Below are 20266 nucleotides of genomic sequence, written 5' to 3'. Positions count from 1 at the left end.
GACATAGTAGAGAATGAAAAAAAAAGGAAAAATTAGAGGTGAATAGAAACTTAGAGACAACCTCTTGTCTTTGTATGTTTATCTCTGAACTGGGGGAGGGGAGTAGTGATTAAGGCTAGGTTGTACTTAAAAATTAATAAGAAAAGGTTTCAGAAATTACAGATTCTGTCTTTAAAAATTTTTTCGGAAGTAGACAGAATTGTACCAGTCTTGGAGTTGGCAGGAGGAGTCATGATCAGGGAATGAGAAATATGGAAAAGTTCAAGAAATAGAGGGGGAAAAGCCAAAAGAAAGAGGATTAGAACTTAACCCCTATTCTACCTAAGAGGATTTCTAATTTTTTTTTTGCTCCATTTATTAATCTGAAAAAAAATCTTTGTGAAATGGATCCCATTGATCAGAAATGAAGTAATTAGTCTTATAAAGTTGATCTGCTTACTCTAGAGGGTCGTACATGCTGTGCTGTGGTGGTAAAAATATTGAATTTGGGGTCAGAAGACCTGCTCTGCCACTTTCTATCACTAGAACAATATGTTCACCCAATCTGGACCTTAGGTTTCTCACTGACAAAATAAGGGAGTTGAGCAAAATGACTTTTAAGGTCCCTTCCAGATCCAAAAATGTTTGATTCCAAGAACATAACCTGGCATTTTCACTGGCATATTCCTAACTAACCTTTATTGTGAGATCATTTACAAATTCTCATTGGATGTGGGCAATCAAATGACCCGTAAGAGTCTCTAGGTACTCAAGTTGGCTTCAATGATTCAATAAACATTTATTAAGTTTCTGCCATGTACATAGTTCCATGCTATGATATAATTTTAGATCCATATGGAGATGTCAATTGAGATCTAGAAGAAAAGGAAATTGCATTTTGATAGTTACTGAAGGGTAGAGACACATGCAAAGATTGCCTTGCTCTCTTTTGTGACAGAAGGAAAAAGGAAGGCTGAAACCAGAGATCACCTTCTATCTTTTTCCTGCTTAATATGCCAAATATGAAGTCCCTTAAGAAAATGGAGACCACCTAAAAAATCTGCCTCATTAGGAGCTGAAGATGATGACATTCAGTTATCTATACTTCTGGCCAGGAATTGTAGGCTAGTGTGTCTCAGAATGCTAAAGGTGCAGAAATGACAGTATTTTGCCATAGAAGTGCCAAGACACTCCATTGGTGTTATATAAAGCAGTTACAAATGTCAACAGATAGTACCTAATCATAGATTATATATAATTCATACTTCATATATTCCCCAGAAATGTGGTGATCAATTTTTTTAGCTATACTACATGCAATGCTAATTTTTATACTGGGTATTATCCATCTGCTCATGGATATTGCATATGAGATACTGCCCATGTTGGCTTACTACAGGCAAATTAATGCAGGTTTTTTATTTAATGCAATCTTTATTGCATATGTGATTGCAGGGACTGCAGGGAGAATTAGTGGGAGGGGTCAGTTACCTTTGTTTAATTAATAGGTACACAGGGAAAAGGTTACCAGCTCCTCCTACTTCAGGATTGCTAAGTATCTTTGAGATTTATTAAAGCTTCCAGGTAATTTTCAGGTTTCCCTAACTAACAAGGGAATGACAATAATTTGAAGGGTTCCAGAGTTGTGGGAGATCTGGACTACACTGATGAGCTTTGGTGCACTTCAAAATTTTATGATTAACTCTGTAATTTATGGTGTTTAGGAATACAATAGGAAATAAAATCACTCAGGTTTAAAGATATAATCCCAGATTGAACATTGTATTTTCCCACTAATGTTTGATAACACATAAATTCATTTATATCAATTAGAACTTTTCTGGATCTAAAACTCATGATATAAATATTTTTTCAACTTCAAAGAAATTCATAAAACAGAATGATGATCAAATGTTATTCAGCAAATAATGTTTTAATAAAGCAAAGTATTGAGTACATATGTGAAGAAATGAGAAACTTCCATCTTAGTTAGAGGATTCAAAATTGAATGTGTTTTTCCTATAACCGTGCAGAATCAATAGTCAACTCCAAACCTGTGAATTGGAAGAAAATGTATGGTTAATTCTCTTAGTTGCCAACACCCAGAACTGAACTTTGTAGGCAAGATGCTAGTTTATGTGGAGAGTTGCTTATGTAAGAGGGTCTGTGGCATTTCTGAACTGTGAGCCCAAGTATCTCCAAAGTATATATTTTTTTGGACAGAAGAAAGTGATTTCAATGATTTTTTTCATAAACATTTTGCACTTGCAGTTCCGTCATAAGAGTGATAACCAGGTGAATAATCGACTTTCTGAAGTACTCATCAATGGCAGGTAAGAAGTGTATTCCTCTTGTTATTCTTATGATTTGGGGGAGAGGGAATCAGTAAGTGGTGTTCTGTGACTTTCCTTTTTGAACAACAGACAAATTTCCCCTTTGACTGATGATTTTTATAAAGTGGCATTAAATTATGCCTTTTTTTCTTTAGTGTCTTTGATACTCCACCTATATGACTTCTGTACAATCTTGCTTGCTGTTTTCAATGTTTAGAAATCAAAGTTATGTAGAATTGATTTCATCATCATCATAATACTGACATTTATATAGTGCTTTAAATTTTGAAAAGCACTTCACAAACATTTTCCCACTTAAGCCTCACAACAATTGTGGAAAAGTACAGTTGGTATTCAGAACATATTTTTTTCAGCAAATGAATTTATGTATTAATTTATGGGTAAAAATATTTCTTGAGAGGATATTCAGTACATCAAAAAACTAAAATTTCAAAATAAGAATTTTCTTTCCAATGTATTATTTAGTGTCACTCATAATAGTTAAGAAAGATACACATAAAGTAACCCATGATTTTTAAAATTTCCTCTTGTATTAGAATTATATTATTTGTAGACTTTCCAATAAACTAAAATATTTTAAATTTACTTTCTTTAAAACAAACAAAGGATATCTCTAAGAGACTTACTTAATATACATAAATTCTAAATATAATAAATTACTTGCAGCCTGGCTGTCATTCTGATTGACCAATGGATAGTTGATCAGTATGACAGTTCTAATAATATGGATTTCAGAGGGAATAATGTATAACAAAATATGTACAAGAAAAAGACCAAGGCATTAATTAAGGTGACCTCAAAAATCATTGGCAATAAATAGTAAAATGGGAATAATTCATCATTGGATGAAATGTATCATCTTTCAATGGGAGATAGACCGATAGAAGGCACAAGTGATCTTTCACTGATTCTGGGACTAGTTGTCTATTCAGATTTTAGAAAAGACACAAAAATATTAAAATTAAAAAAACTTAAAATGATTTTGACTACAAATATGGCAGTTGTTGAAGAGAAATGATGCTATAAATGAACTGTGATGGTAGATATTTTCCGATTGCAAAATGAGTGAGCTTAGTGTTGCCTACTTCATGATTTCTTTAGAGTAGGTACTGCCTTCATTGACATAGATAACAGTCTCTCCATGCCTATTCATTCTGTGCCATTCTCATCTATATTTCTCTATATATGATCTATCCAATATGCTGAGAATCTTCCCTATCTGAATAGACTTAGTCTATTTCTTGTTCTCATAATATGAATAGCCCAACTCCTTTCCAAGTTTTTTTTTCATATGCCAGTTCCTGACTGAAAGTTATCTTGGGAATATTCTACAATATCCAAATATCTGCTATGTGCATCTTTCTATTGCCCTTTGACTCATCTTCAATTTTGATTCTTCTAAGATGATAATGTTCCCAACACTGTACTCTCACAGGAAAATATTGGTATAAAAGATACAGGCTTTCTAGGTAGCAAGCAATTCATGCTGCCTCAATGTAGTGTGAAGATGATTCTGGGTTCTCAAAGATTATCCAGTGGATATTAAGCTCTATTAGGTTTTATCGAGGTAGAAAGGCTTCAAGTAAAACTCTAATGATGAACTACATCTGCTACCTGAAGGCCAGCCCAGGTACCACTTTGTGCTGCCTTTTTAGCTGTGGTGGCCCACTTAATAAAGTCTAAAAATACTTATTTGAGCCATATATAGTGTTAGCATTGAATGGGTAGTTTCCCTTAGTCTTATTGTCCAATGAGACTATATTAATATTAATATTCCTGTGTTAATTATTTTTATTGTTGACTTGATGAGACTGCTTGAGGAAGTTTTGTTGTATGTCCTGATCTTCCTAAGTCTTTCATTGAAGACTGTGACAGACGGTGACTACTCTAAAGGAAGAGATCTAATCCTACAGCTGACAGTCCATCTAATTGTTTGCAGTCAAAAGTTGGGTTAATAAAAGAATTCTAAGTGGAAAGATACCTTAGGGGAGATCTGGTCTAGCTCTCTCATTTTACAGATGAATAAACTAAGGTCTAGACTGGCTAAGTGACTTGATGAAGGTCACAGAGTAAGTTGATATCAAAATATTAGTTTAACCCAAGGAATTGATCCTATGTCTTGACTTTCAATCCTGTGCTCTTTTCACTAGATTATGCTGCCTAATAAATGAGAAAAAGGGTAAAGTAGTTGCACAGTAATTTTTTAATGTAAACTTTCATTCATGTAATTAATTTCCACATATATTTTGAAGGCATTCCTTGGCAATGATATATAATTTGGGATTATGATAATGATAAAATTTCACATTTACATGTTATTTTATGTACCACAATATCCATGTGAGATAGGTAGTATAAGGATGATCATCTCATTTAATCTATATTACAAAATTTGCATGGTTTAATTGATTTTTTGGGAGACTCCTGTATACATTCTCCTTTTCTTCACAGGTTTCTAATATCTTAATTTGCCAAAGTGATTCTTATCTGAAATCCTTTTGTTATCAAATATTCTAATATTAGATGTTCCTCTGTTTTTGTAATTTTATAACCTTCTCTCAGGCAAGATATTTCTTTGATGCTATTAAACTTCCTATCAGTTTTAACCATCAGCCTACTGTGGAACACATCCCATATTACACATTTGCTCAAGCCTTTTATCTTGCATAACCTTTAAAAATATTTTCCTATTTATGCTTTCATCTCCAGAGCTACTTATTAGTTCTTTCTCAGATAATTTCTTCTTGAAGTTTCACACAATTAGAAAGAAGTAAACACTTGTGTGCACAAAGCAAAAATCAGATGTGTTACTTGTCATATTTTGTCTAGCAATTTAGCAACTCCTTAAGAATGAAAAAACCATAAGATATTAAAAGTGAAACTATGCATTTATTTGCATTTTGGGATGTTTATAATGGGCAGAGTACTTAAGTTGGCAGAGAGGGTTTTCTTAAATCTATTTTTTTTCTTCAATATATAGTTGGGTGGTTTTGTTAATGTGAAAGCTTCTTCCACTGTTAGCATATCATGCCATGGTAGCATGGTGAAGTTTAAGGATTAGAGAGATCATTCTATTGCATTTTTTTTCTGTTCAGATTATGTATGGAGCATTGTTTAGAATTTTGGATACCATATTTTAGGAAGGACATTGATAAATCTGGATGGTCTAGAATAATGAAGAGATCATACCATATGAGGAATAGTTGAAGAAATTGGAGATGTTTGGATTGGAAAAGACTTAAGGTGTGAGCACAAGATCACTGACTTCAAGAATTTTTTTTATGGTTTCTTTTAAAAAAAGTAATTAATTAATTAAGATTATTTTTCCATGGTTACATGATTCATGTTCTTTCCCTTCCCTCCTTCCTTCCCTCTCCTGAAGCCAACAAGCAATTCCACTGGGTTTTTCATGTATCATTGATCAAAACCCATTTCCATTTTATTAATATTTGCAATAGAGGGATCATTTAGAGTTTACATCCCCAATCATATCCCCGAACCATTTGATCAAGGAAATGCTTTTCTTCTGTGTTTCTCCTCCCACAGTTTGACTTCAAGAATTTGAAGGACTAACACCAAAAAAAAAAAAGGAATTTGATTTGTTCTATTGGGTCCTAAAAGAGAAGTAGGAACAATGAGTGAAAATTGCAAAGAGACATATTTAGGATTGATGTAAAGAAAATTTCTTAACTTTAGAGCTGTCCAAAAGTAGAAAGAACTCCTTTAAGCACAGTATTGACTCCAAGATAGAAGGTAAGGGTTTAAAAAATAAAATAAAATACTGCTAGATTCTTTTTATTTTTATAAACCTTATCTTCTATGTAGAATTGATACTAATTATTAATTTTAAGGCAGAAGATTGGTAAATGCTAGGCAATTAAGATTAAGCGATTTGCCCAGGGTCACACAGCTAGGAAGTGTCTGAGGCCAGATTTGAACTCAGAAGATGAATCTTCCTAATTCCAGGCCTGGCGCTCTATCCACTGAGCCACTCAGCTGCCCTAGAACTGTTTGATTCTTAGAACCCTTTGACCCCTTCTCTCTTTCTCCACCACTATACCTGTAAAAATGGAAAGAGACTGTAGAGACTGCAGAGAAGCAAGAGACATGTTCTCTTTTAGTATATTTTATCAATCATCATAGCCAAAAAATGTAACCCCAGGCAACTGACCATCTGGTGAGTGAGTGTTTTGTTTAGCATATATATAAACAAGTATCTAGGAACATAAACATATTAGAATATTATAACATATCAAATGAGATTATATGTGTAAAATACTTTACTAAACTTAAGGTACTTTTAAAAATTCTAAATATTATTTACTAAACTACTGAAATGAACATAATTTATTTTTTTTACAGTCGGGGATTCAAGGTTATATTTCAAATTCTATAGTGATATTTTTGAATTTTAACATAGACTTAGAGAATGTAATGAATCTTAGAATGCAACTAATCCAATCTCCTCATTTCACAGATGAGAAATCTTGTGTCAAGTTGGTTATGCCACTTATCCAAGATTATACACTGCTAGGTGGTACAGTGGAGAGAGTGTCAAGCCTAGAATCAAAAAGACATCTTCTTGAGTTCAGATCTGACCTTAGACACTTACTAGCTCTATGACCTTGGCCAAGTCACATAACCCTGTTTGCCTTAGTTTCCTCATCTGTAAAGTGAACTGGAGAAGAAAATAGCAAACCACTATAGTATCTTTGCCAAGAAAACCCCAAATGGGGTTGTAAAGAGTCAGACATAACCGAAACAATTGAAAAACAACAAAAGTAAAATGTCAGAGCCAATATTCAAACCTGTATGCTTTGATTCCCAATTCAACACTTTTTCCATTGCCTAAAATTATTTTTGTATCATCTTGTATATTTAAATTATTTTACACAATTTAAAAAACAAAATCTAAACTTTTAATTTAAAGAAAATTATTGGCTTAAAAATCAATTGCCCCTAGTCTTTATAAGTAATTCTTCATTTGCTTGGCTCACAATACAGGGACCCTGCTTTAGTTTTATTTAATCAGGGAAAAGTCTCAGAAGTGCCAGCAAAATACTAGAAAGTTCCCATTGTAGCTACCACAGTTTGACAGACTCTAATTCATAGAGGCTTTACAGAACCCTGAATGACTTACTGGGATAAGTATGCTGTGCACTGAAAAGGGACTTGAAGGCATTTTCCAGTAACATCCACAAGTCTGGTACCTAGAATTGCTACTTAGGGTGCAAAGAAAAAAAAAAAGAAAAATGTAACTGTGGATTTCTAGAAAATACCATCATCATTTTTCAGCTTGTTTAAGAACAACCAGAGAGTTAAAAATGGGCCTTAAATCTCTATGCTTATGGAGTGAAAAGGTGTGGAGGAAATCGAAATCATTATTTTCTGTCTTAAAAAGTATGTAGACTTCTTTTGTCATTCAGGCAATTTTTAGAAGTGTCTAACTATTTTTTTAAGTTTTCTTGGCGAAGATACTAGAAGGGATTGCCATTCCTTTTTCCAGCTCCTTTTACATGTGAAGAAACAGAAAAAAAAGTTAAGTGACTTGTCCAGAGTCACATAGCTAATAAAAGTCTGAGTTTGGATTTGAACTCAGGAAATGGAATCTTCCTTCCTGACCAGGCATCCTATCCACTCTGCAATCTAGCTGATTTCTTTTCTTAACTAGATATTTTGGGTTCTTCCAGCTATTTAGGAGAAAGTTGATACATAACTCTAAGACCTTATTACTATAATTATTTTTACATATTCAACTGCCTATACCCCCATAACCAGTCTTTTGGAGACTCGGGATGATATTGCCTTTATCCCTGACATGAAAAGGAAACCAATAGTAACATTAAACTATGTTGCCCTTTAAAATTTATATAAAATCTCATGCAATATAAAGAGGGTCATCCATTCCTCAGCCAGTCCAGTAGGTGGTTTTCAGTCAGATTACACTGGAATAATATATTAATTTCTACGTGCCACACTTTAACCTGATAAGCTAGAGAGTGTTCAGAGAAGGGTGACCAGGATAGGAGATTTAAATCCATGTTGTGTGAAGATCCACAGAAGAAATCAATCTATCATACAACAAACATTTATTGCCTTTCACGCCCTTGGCACTGTACAAGGTATTGTGGATACAGACAAAAAAGAAACAATCCCTATGTCTAAAGAGCTTGCATCCTTTTGGGGGAGATGTATATACATGAATGTATCTCTAAGATTTACACAAAGTTAACATGTTTCTTGTAGTTTTGAATGGGAAGTTACTAGTATCTAGGGAATCTGGAAAGTTTTAATGTAGATGATGTTGTCCGAGCTGAATTTTGAAGGAAATGGGGGATTCCAAGAGGCAGAGGTGGGGAGAGAGTACATTTTTGGTATGAGCGATAGCCACTTCAAACACAGGGTACCCAGTGGAATGAGCAGATGATTACAATTCATTCCAGCAGCCATCAAGGTGAGTAAAGCTGGTGCTATAGAGTGCTTAGAGCTTGGTGAGACATTGAAGATGCCAAAGTCATCTGCTATATCCCAGGCCATTGTCAGTCATCCTGACTTTTGTCCTGCCACTTGACTTGGATGACTGGGAGAGAGAATAATGCTGATGACTGTGCAACTCTGGCTTACTTAAATCCAATTCACATGTAGGTCATCACTCCTGTGATGTCATTTGAAAACAAAGGAGGAAAAGAAATAGCAATGGCTTAAAGATGGAGTTTTTGTCCATTAGGAACAGTGAGAATGCATGTTTGGGTGGACTATAGAGTGCCTAAAGCAGAATTGTATGTTAGGTTGGAGAAGCGATTAGAGTCAGATTCTAATGGGTCTTAAATACTAAGCAGAAGAGTTTACATTTGAAATTGATAAGTTTAGCTAGAAAAAGGAAAGATTGTAAGAATATTTGAAGAGTTTTCATGTAGAAGAAGAATTAGATATTCTTTTTGGTCCACTAGGTGAGAACTACAATCATTGAGTGAAAAATTATAAGAAGAAAGGTATTGTTTAATTCAATGTTAGGAAGAACTAAGTAATAATTCTGGAAATGGAATGGGCTATCTCTAGAGGTAGTAAGTTCAACATTGAAGAGTTGAAACAAAGATTAGATGACCAAACTTCATTAATTCAACCCACAAAAATACATTTAAAACACTTACTATATGCTAGATATTGTGCTAGGCACTGGGGTTACAAATACAAAAAACGAATTAATCCTTCTTCTAAAGGAGCTTACATTCCATGATGGGAGTTCATATACTTAAAAAAAGTCTTACCTTCTGTCTTCAACTCAATACTGTGTATTGGTTCCCAGGCAGAAGAGCAGTAAGGGCTAGGCAATGGGGATCAAGTGACTTGCCCAGGGTCACATAGCTGGGAAGTGTCTGAGGTCATATTTGAACCCAGGATCTCTGATCTCTAGACCTGATTCTCAATGCACTGAGTCACCTAGCTACCCCCAGGAACTCATATTCTAATAGGATTTGAAACTCTTAGTGAATTATAGAGGAAAGTTGAAAAAATGTCCATCAAAGTAATCAGTCTCGCCTAAATACTTTCCCTTCTCTCTCCAAAGGACTTGCAATTTGGGAACACAGAAATGGATCCAGGTTGAGGGTCAGCCTCAGAGTCTTGCATTTTCACAAAGCAGGGCAGTCTCTTGGGATTGGTGGTGGGGATGGGGTGTGAGATTGGCCATAGTGGTGGTGGTGGTGATGGGATGGGGAGGGAGCTACATAATCATCCTAAAAGTGCAGAGCAAGGAAAAGAGGAATCTGCTTTTATAGAACCTATAATTTTGTCTATGAGCAAAAGAAGAAAAGAACCCAGATGGGAAATTCAGGAGTTCCTGAATTCTACCTTGGATTATAGTCTTAATAGACAATTATCAATTAGCTCTGTTTCCTTGGTGTCAAGTTTCCTAAGTACTAAGAAAACTAGGGCAGGATGGCACTTATATGTGTGTAGTAGCTGAAAAGGATGTTGGATTTGGAGTCAGAAGACCTAGATTTGAATCTTCACTCACTTATTGCCTGGGTGACCTCAGGCAGGATACTCCCTGAGCTTTAGTTTTCCATATGTAAAATGATGTGTTCTTTAAATTATTTCATCTTTCCATGTCCAAATGCTATGCTCAATGCATTAATCTTTTCAGCCCTTCTACAATACCCATGTTTCTTATTCCTGAATGTCAGGAAAATTAGAGGTGTAAACAGTGGGCTTGTTCCTTTAATATTTGCTGTAATACTTTTGTAAGTCTTTTCCCTCTATCTCCCCCCCCCCCCCGATTCTATAGTAAATATCCTTTTATATTAAGCCATAATGAACCAAAGTCCTATTAAGTAGAAGTATAACTCTTGGAAACGTTCCATTGTGTTACTATTAAAATGATGTGTGGCCAATCATGCCATTCATTTTTTAAGGAACACAAGAAATTCCGCAATGAATCAGACCATTATTTCTCCAGTATTTCCAACGGCAGCATATTTTGCTAAGCTATTTAATTAAATATCTTTCTCTTTGAATTAATTTGGCCTCTTGTTGGTCCAGTAAGAGAGAAGCATCAATAGATGTCTAGGAATTGTGCTTCTGAATGGAAGGAAACTGAAAGTGTCTGGTAGTTGTAGTCCCAGTAATAAATAGTAATTAAAGCTATATATGTCCCTCTCCCCACCTACTCTCCCTCTCTCCATCTCTCTTTCTGTCTCTCTCTGCCCCCCTCTCCTTCTCTCTCTCTTTTTCTCTCTCCCTCTGCTATAAATATATACGACAGTATGTATATATATATATATATATATATATATATATAGAGAGAGAGAGAGAGAGAGAGAGAGAGAGAGAGAGAGTAGCCTACTATAGTAGATGTAGGTGTAAGTTCATATACACATACATATACACCTAGATCAACATAGATATAGATATATACCACTAGCTACTACTACCAGGGGGCAACTGGGTTTGGAGTCAGAAAGACTCATCTTCTTGAGTTCAAATCCAGCTTCAGACACTTCCTAGTTGTGTGACCCTAGATAAGCCACTTAACTCTGTTTGCCTCAGTTTCTTCATCTGTAAAACAAGATTGAGAAGGAAATGGCAAAGCACTCCAATATTTTGAGTTCAATGGAAGCAATGGTCCAGTATGTGGGTCCAATGGTCTAGTATGTGGGTCCAATGGGCCCACAAAGAGTTGGACGTGACTGAAATGACTGAACAATAATGACAACTGCTATCAGAATTAAAACTATTAGACATATTTTCAGTTTACAACCATTCAAAAGCACAATGTCTGGACCTCTAATAATGCTTCTCTTACCAGACCAACTAGAGGCCAAATTAATAAAAATAAAAGAAAGAAATTTAATTAAATAGAATAGTATATTTGTACATATACACACAATAAATACACATATTGTTTTAAATTTTGCAAAGAGGTTTATATATGTTTTCTCTGTTGATTATCATGGCAACATTGTGAATTAAGTGCTATTATCATCCCCATTTTACAGATGAGGAAACTGAGGCCAAGAAAAATTAAATAACTTGTACAGAGTCACATAGTTAATAAGTATCTGAAGCCTAATTTGAACCTAGGTCTTCCTTATTGTAAGTCTAGCATTCAATCCATTACAAAATGCTACCTTGAACTTGGGCTATCTTTTGGGAGAGGGTGGGAAGCCCGGGAGGAGGGAGGATGTCCAAGATCTCCAGTTTTGATGCTTTAGTATTGCAGAAATTGGTCACTTGAAATGATGTGCAGGTTAATTTAACAACAAAAAATGTGGAAAGACCTACATGAAATTATGAGGTGAAATGAGCAGAACCAAGAGAAAATCATATATTGCAACAGAAATATTGTTTGAGGAATGAATTGTATAAGTCCACCTCCAGAGAAAGAAGTGATAAATAGAAATTAGTAAGACGTAGTTATATATATATATATCTTAGTAACATACATAGTATATAACATACATACATACCTTTTTGTCAAATTATGCCTTCTCTAATGGAGGAGGGGAGGGAGGGAGTTACCTGCGTGTTTTAATGTAATGAACAAATAAATGCATTTGAATAAAAAAAGAAAAATTTCCTAAGTGATTTTTATAGACTAGAGCACTGTTTTGCTGTCACTGTTATCTTATCATTTATAAAGTACATTGAAGTGTTTTTTCTTATTAATATTGTTTGAACTGTTGTGGTACATTGTGGCACATGGCTTAGTAGTTGCTGTGCTTGCTTGGGTTGAAAAATTGGTGCTTTTTCATGGTAATTGACTTGTTTCAAGGACTGTTGCTTGTGAGAGTGCACCTTGGCTGCACTGACCAAGATACTGTACAGTTTCCTTGAAATGGTTCCAACTAGGACTAGACTTGCAGGGAACAATTAATCAGTTGCTTAATATGTGGAGCATCAGTGGCACTGTAGCACTGCATTGGAGTGTGATTTATGTTCCAGGAACAATTCATTTTATTTCTCTTTTAAAGTTTCATAAGCCTGCTCGTACCCATCACTGTTTTTGAAAAATACACATTCTAAGGGCAGGTAGGTGGTTTAGTGGATTTTAGTGGATAGAGCACCAGAGCTGGAGTCAGGAGGTCCTGGGGTCAAATGTGGTATCAGATATTTCCTAGCTCCATGACCCTGGGTAAGTCACTTAACCTCCATTGCCACTCTTCTATATTAGAACTGATGACAGAAAATAAGGGTTTAAAAATTATATATTCTACATATATCTGTGAACATGCTATTTTAAGTCAAGCCAACATGCAATTATTAAGTGCCAGGCTCTGTTTTAAATGATGGGGATACAAATATAAGCAGAAAGAAAGATAGACCTTACCCTCAAGGTGCTTATATTCTGATGGGGAAAATAATACATAAAAGGAAGCTAAGGAAGGTGGGGGGATCATTCTTATCTGGTGCCATGGCAAAGAATTTTTTCCAGTGGAAGCAAACTCCTGGAGGCCAGGGACTGTTTCACTTTGTTTACAGGCCTGGAATCTGGCATTATACCTTGGAAAAAAAGTAGTTGGAATGTAAACTGCTAGTTGACTGAGATGAGTATGAAAAAAAAAAATTAATTGGAAGTGTTAGATGAGTAGCCAAAGTCACATTTGGCTATAGAGTAAACAAGAGAGGGATAATTAAGTTTGTGAATATGTTATAAAAATAACAATGTGAACAAATGATTATTTCATGTTATATTTTATTCTTCAATATCTATGTCGGTAGTCATACCCACTTTCTTACTCTTAAAGTTTGAGACCTTGGGATAGCACAAATTTATGGCTGTTCAATCATTCCCAACTCTTTGTGACCCTATTTGGGTTTTCTTGGCAAAGACACTAGGGTGCTTTGTCATTTCCTTCTCCAGGTAATTTTACAGATGAGGAAACTGAGGCAAATAGAATCAAGTGACTTGTCCATGATCACACAGCTAATGAAAGTCTGAGGCTAGATTTGAACTCATGAAGTTGAGTCTTTCTGCCTCCAGGACTGGCACTCTATCCACTATGCTACCTTGCTGCCCCAGAACAGTTTTAAGAGTGGCTCTCTTCATTTTACAATCAAGTACATATTTTTAAAAACCGTTAACTAGCATAAATTCTAAGACAGGGGAGTGGCAAGGATTAGGCGATTGGAATTAAGTGACTTGCTCAGGGTTCCATTGCCAGGAAGTATCTAAAGCCAGATTTGAACCAGGATCCTCCTGACTCCACGCCTGCTGCTCTACCCACTGTGCTACCCCAGATGCCCCACAATCTGGTGTATTTTAGACTCTCCTCTTCCCTCTCTGTCCTGCACTGTCTTAATCAGAGCACCAAGGGCTTAGATGTCAGTAGCTCTTGCCCTGGGTGGAGTTAACAATCTCGGAGAGGTTAAATTCCATTGAGCACAAGGGTTTCATGAATGCTTGGCTATTAGATTGCCACCCAAGATTTCCATTTCATCTCTCCTTAAAAATAGCTCAACATGAAACAACAACATGAAATGTTCTGCTTTTAAAAGCTGATTAGTGACACATGTAGGTCTCAAAAACATCAGTGATTTAAAGCAGTTCAGCTGCACGTTTTTCTTTTCCAGTTATTGGCTATATAGGAATCATGTGTGGGGAATGTATGTGATATTTTCTGGTCTGTAAGAATTCCTGTAATAAAACTGGGCAATGGTTCAGAAGTTTTGTTAGATACTTACAATAGATCTATTTTTCTTTTTAAAATGAAAAAATTATTTATTACATTAAAATTCCCAAGTAACTCCCTCCATCTCTCCCTCTCCTCCCATCACGAGAGAAGAGAAAGAACAGATAAGTAGAAACAAGTTAGATCTAGCAAATATATACAAAAGATATTGAAGGAACTCTTTGAAAAGAGGACTGCTAGGCTTAAAAGTAAATGGGCTGGTAGCCAAGATATCCTTTATGGTGGGAGCTTTACAAATAGGGATGGTTTCTGATTCTTATGTGTGGTGCTGCCCTCTGCTGGATCTGATTAGAAAAGTCAATCTGTCTTTTGATGGTTCCATTGGAAGGGATTATGGGCATTATTATTACATTTTCACCGACTTTATTACCTGCAACAACAACAACAACAACAACAAAACAAGTACCAAGGATTATTGACCCCAGTGTTTTAGAAGCTGGAAACTGTTGATTCCTTCTTGTGCTTCTTGAAAATGGGACAGTGGACTCCCACAGTGATTCCATTGGAGAGTGGCCACAGATGGTTCTATCTGATAGCATCTGAGAATTGCTGGATAGCCCTGAATTGAGTTATCTTGTATTCATCAGGGCCCTTGGGCTTACAATTGAAGTGGAGACTTCTGTTATTAAACAATGGGAAGAGGGACAGTCCTTTTGGCCTTTTTATTTTCAGCCCACCCAGTACATTTCCATGTTACTGATGATATCACCAAAACTGTGGAACTGTTGTTAAAGGGCTCATGAGTCCCACCCACCTGACAATAACACAGAGGACCTGCCCAAATTCAGGGAAAGACTTGATCAAACACAGGAATTCAAAAGCAATAATGTTAGGGGGAAAAAAAATACATGCACACACATACACTTTTATTGAGCTCAAAAACAACGAGTTCAAAAACAAGTTATTCAAAACAATCTAACTGGTTTTTGGACTCAATGAAAGTGGTTTAAAATATTAATTTCATCTTTATCCCACTTTTAGTCTCAATTGAAGTTTAAAAAATAGTTTTTCAACTAAAGAAAATATATTTTTGTTAGTTTTACTTTTTTTCTCCCATTAATTTCACTCTTCTTTGCTTCCCTCAAATTGAACTCTCTTTTGGCAGAATCCAGGAAAGACCTACTTACAAACTGACTAGTTTCTGCACATGAGGCTGTAAATTTGCCACAACACATATCTGTAATTCTTTATGAAGATCTATTATTAATTCATATAGATGCATTTAAAATGAGTAAACATTTTGTATTATTTTCTTAAATAAGATGTATTTTGATTCAACATCCTATCTAAATTTATGTACACCTTTCTTTCCCTTTTATTTGATTTAATTCAACTCAACAAACATTTGTTAAGATTCTACTGTTTATAAGATAACCATACTGATTCCTTTTTCAGGTCATTTTGTGGGGAGACCTAGAAAGACTCCTTGCTTAGCCTTTTCTCTCTCAATTCATATGGAGGTAGGAGGATGCTGAGTTGCTCCCCTCTTTTACCTCCCTCCCCAACCCCTATATTTCTCTAACTATGTATATATGTCTAACTTCATAATTTTAGAGTTTCTGTGTCCTCCAAAAGTGATTTTGCCCAAAGAAAATGCCAGCTACAGTTACTAGCCAGGGAACCCCTGAGCAGGAAAAGAAATGATGGCCAATACATTAGTCATAGATATAAAGGTCTGGATCTTCATAACACCTTCTAAAGACCCCACTCTGAAGGTATATAATTGTTGGTCATGAGCTTTTTTAATCTGTTGATTTTGTAGGGGAGGCTATGTTTATATCCACATCCAGGTTTTTGTAGGATCCAGTGAGGCAGCCTCGGTGCTAGTTTCCTTCTGGAGGTTCTGTCCAACTGTTAATAGTGTATGTTGGTCAGGAAAGATGGAGCTCTGGAGAACTTTGGCTTAGAGCTCCCTAATCCTATATGCTATTTTTTTTTAAGACTGTGAGTCTTTGTAGCACCAAATAAGGATACTGAAAAGACTAAAAGGTTGGAAACCTAGGTTTTAGATCCTAGCTTGGGCATTATTTTTGCCCCCTTTGGCAAGTCATCTAACCATCTAACCTTGGTTTCCACTTATATAAAATGAGGTGTGGGACGATATGATCTTTAAAGCATCCCTCTATCTCTACCATTTTATGAGTTTATATATGAAGGGAAATTTTAACCCTTCTAAAAGTTTTGCTCATGAATGCCATGAAGATTAAAGTTGGGTCAGATCCCAAAGATAGAATGCATACAGACAACTGCAGACATATCAGTAGAACAAAACAAGTAAAAAAAAAATGAACATCATAATGGAAGAAATGATGCAATTAAATTGCCCAGAGTTTCTGGGGAAAAAAAAAAAGCATTAATTGAAAAAGACCACTGATTGAAGCACAGATACTTAATAAACATAGGATCAATAATTTAAATAATAAACAACAAATTGTACAAGCATGTAAGTTATCTGACTGCAAATCCAGTGGTCTTTTCTCCTCTACAATGCAACACTTTCTCTGTGTGTTTTTGGATGGGTACATTACCTGTAGGTTTTGAGGACCAAATGAGATAACATATGCTATTTCACTTTAACTTTAAAGTGTTTTATAAAGGTCAGATATTATTTTCAGTTTAAAATAATATATAATATATATTTTGCTCTGAACACATAGAATTAAAGCAAATATCTGAACATGATTTTGATGCAGAAAAATTTATGGTTTGCCCAATTATTTTCTCTTTATGTTGATTTGTTGAGAGAATGCTAGTCTTTTCATTGACATACAAGCAAAAGAGAACTTTTGTTTGTAACATAGTTGCTTTCTCAAACTCTGACAATAGCAAAGATTTGTCACAAACCCTATTTAATCATACAAAAGGAAACATCGAATTGATTAAAAATATTTCATTTTTTCAATCTCATATAAAAATAATTTTTAACATTCTTTAAAAAAATTTAAGTTCCAAATTTTCTCCTCTCTCACTCTCTTTACTCCTCATTGAGAAGGCTAGCAATTTGATGTAAATTATACATGTGCAGTCATGCAAAACACATTTCCATATTAGTTATGTTGTGAAAGAAAACACAGATGAAAGAAAAAAGAAAAAGAAATTTTGAAAAAGTATGCTTTGATCTGCATTCAGACTCTCAGTTATTTCTCTGGAGGTAAATAGCATCTTTCATTATGTCTTTTGCAATAGTCTTGGATCATTGTATTGATCAGAATCCTTAAGTCCTTCACAATTGATCAGGGGATTAAACATTGGTGTCTTGCAATGGATATGGTATATTAAAGTATTAATGGTATGTTGGAATGCCTTTAAACAGAAAAAATACTGGGAAACAATCTTCCTGAGTCAAACTGGCTTTATTGTAAGAGCTGTAAAGCACAAAGTCAGGGTCTTTAGACATACTCAGACTAGAGAGACCTCGATCCCATATCTAGTATTATACTTTATATGCAAGTGTCAGATTATACAAACAAGTGAAAAGAATTCTGGATTTGGAGAGAGGGAATCTGGGTTCAATTATTGGCTCTGTGACTTAATATCTAATATAGCTTGGATATGTCACTTATTCTTTGTGGGTGTTAGTTCCTCAACTATAAGATCATCATTTTGGTTGGGCTAGATGATCTTTGGGCAGGTAGGCATAGGGGATAGAATGCCAGATATGGAGTCAAGAAGTGGAAGGGACTTTTGGGATAATCTAGGTGAATCCTCTCATTTTGAAAGTAAGATTATTGAAACCCAGAGAGTGACTTGTCCAAAATCACCTTGGTAGAAAGTAAATAGGAAGTGGAAGAGCTGGAATGAAAATCATCTTCCTGATTCAAATCTGGCCTTCAACACTTCGTACCTGTGTGACCCTACACAAGTTATTTAAACCTGTTTGTCTCAGTTTCCTCATCTGTAAAATGAGCTGGAAAAGAACATGGCAAACTACTTTAGTATCTTTGCTAAGAAAATCTCAAATACAAAATTGGGACACTAATGTATTGCTGGTGGAGTTCTGAATTAATCCAACCATTCTGGAAGGCAATTTGGAATTATGCCCAAAGGGTATTAAAGGAATTCATGCCCTTTGATCCAGCAATACCACTACTAGATTTGTACCCCAAAGAGATAATAATGAAAAATGCGTGTACAAAAATATTCATAGCAGTGCTCTTTGTGATGGCAAAAAGATTGGAAAATGAGTGGGTTTCCCTTGATTGGGGAATGGCTGAACTGATTGTGGTATATGATGGTGATGGAATACTATTATGTTGTAAAGAATGATGATCTTGAGGATTTCTATATCAACTGGAAGAACCTCAGTGAACTGATGCAGAGTGAAATGAGCAGAACCAAGGGAACATTGTACACGGAAGATGAAACATTGTGGAATGATCCAATGTAATGGACTTCTTTACTAGGAACAATGCAATGATCTAGGACAATCCTGAAGGACTTATGAGAAAGAATTCTATCCTCATCAAGAGAAAGAACTGTGGGAGTAGAAACAAAGAAGAAAAACAAATGACTCATCACTTGTTTGTATGGATTAATGATTTTGGGTTTTGGTTTTAAAAGATTGTTCTATTGCAAAAATGGATAATATGGAAATAGGTATTATAACATTTGTATAACCCAGTGGAATTGCTTATTGGTTCTGGGAGAGGGGATGGGAGAGGGGAGGGAAAGAAAATGAATCATATAAACATGGAAAAATATTTTAAAAAAATGAAAAACTGCAATTAGGGTCACAAATAGTTGGACATGCAACAGTAAAAATGGCCTTTAAATTTCCTTCCAGCTATAAATCTATAAACCTGTGTGATTTAGGCAAATAATCTAAACTCTCTGGACCTCAGCTTTCCTATCTAAAGAATAAGGGTGTTGGATCAATTGTTTTTTAAGGTTCCTTCCAGCTTTAAATCTATGATTCTATGTTCTCTTGATATGAATAGACACACTTTGGGAATAAAAGGCATGGTGATGACTGAAAGCAAGAGAGATTTCAAGAGAGGAAAGCACAGAACTAAAGAGGAAAAATACTTCTTAATGACAATAATAATTCCTAATAATTCCTCACATATTTCCTTATTTCAGGTACATTAAAATGTCCAGCTTTTAGGAATGTCTTGCTGACCTTCTTGTTCTTGGGTACCTGTGCTTTACTATGAAATATATTCTGGTAGATTTATCCTTTGCCATTTCATTAATTGGGCTGAGATAAAATGATAACACTACCACCTATATAATTATTATGAGTCAGGCACTGTACTAAATGCTTTACAAATATTATCTCATTCAATTCTCACAATAACTGTGGGATGTAAATGCTGCTATTATCCCCATTTTACAGATGCATGTTTTAGAAACTGAGGCAGACAAAAGTTAAGTGACTTGCCCAAAGCCATACAGCTACTAAGTGTCTGAGGCTGGATTTGAACTCAAGTCTCCATATTCCAGACATTGTACTCTATCCACTGTGTCACTTAGCATCATGATTTTGCCCTTTTCTATATTTCTCATTTTGTACAATGGACATGGGCCAAAGGAATTATGTTCATACACAATCTATTCCATATATCCTATATCCTGTTGTCATTCTATTTATTCACTGGAGAATGGGTCACTATTATCAGGCCTCTGTCCATACCAGTAATGCCACCAATGTTTAATAGCTATTTAACCTGTCCTTGGCATATGTCATGTTAGCAAAATAAATGTAGTGAAGGGAGTTATTGCATCATTTAACCTTACTTAAAG

The 20266-nt window shown here is 35.2% G+C and overlaps 1 protein-coding gene across 6 annotated transcripts in view; it reads left to right on the top strand.

Annotated features, from left to right (window-relative positions):
• Nucleotides 1-20266, top strand: part of ATP8B4 (ATPase phospholipid transporting 8B4 (putative)) — a 384379-nt gene that overhangs the window by 151303 nt on the left and 212810 nt on the right. For all 6 annotated transcript variants that reach the window (XM_056810175.1, XM_056810180.1, XM_056810178.1 and 3 more), the window contains one exon: nucleotides 2251-2312. In XM_056810175.1, the coding sequence (XP_056666153.1) occupies nucleotides 2251-2312 (62 nt within the window). The remainder of the gene's footprint in view (nucleotides 1-2250; nucleotides 2313-20266) is intronic.

This window comes from Monodelphis domestica, chromosome 1 (genome assembly GCF_027887165.1).
Source record: "Monodelphis domestica isolate mMonDom1 chromosome 1, mMonDom1.pri, whole genome shotgun sequence".
NCBI classification, from domain to species: domain Eukaryota; kingdom Metazoa; phylum Chordata; class Mammalia; order Didelphimorphia; family Didelphidae; genus Monodelphis; species Monodelphis domestica.
Note: the sequence above shows the minus strand (reverse complement) of the source record. Positions and strands in the feature narration are given on the sequence as shown.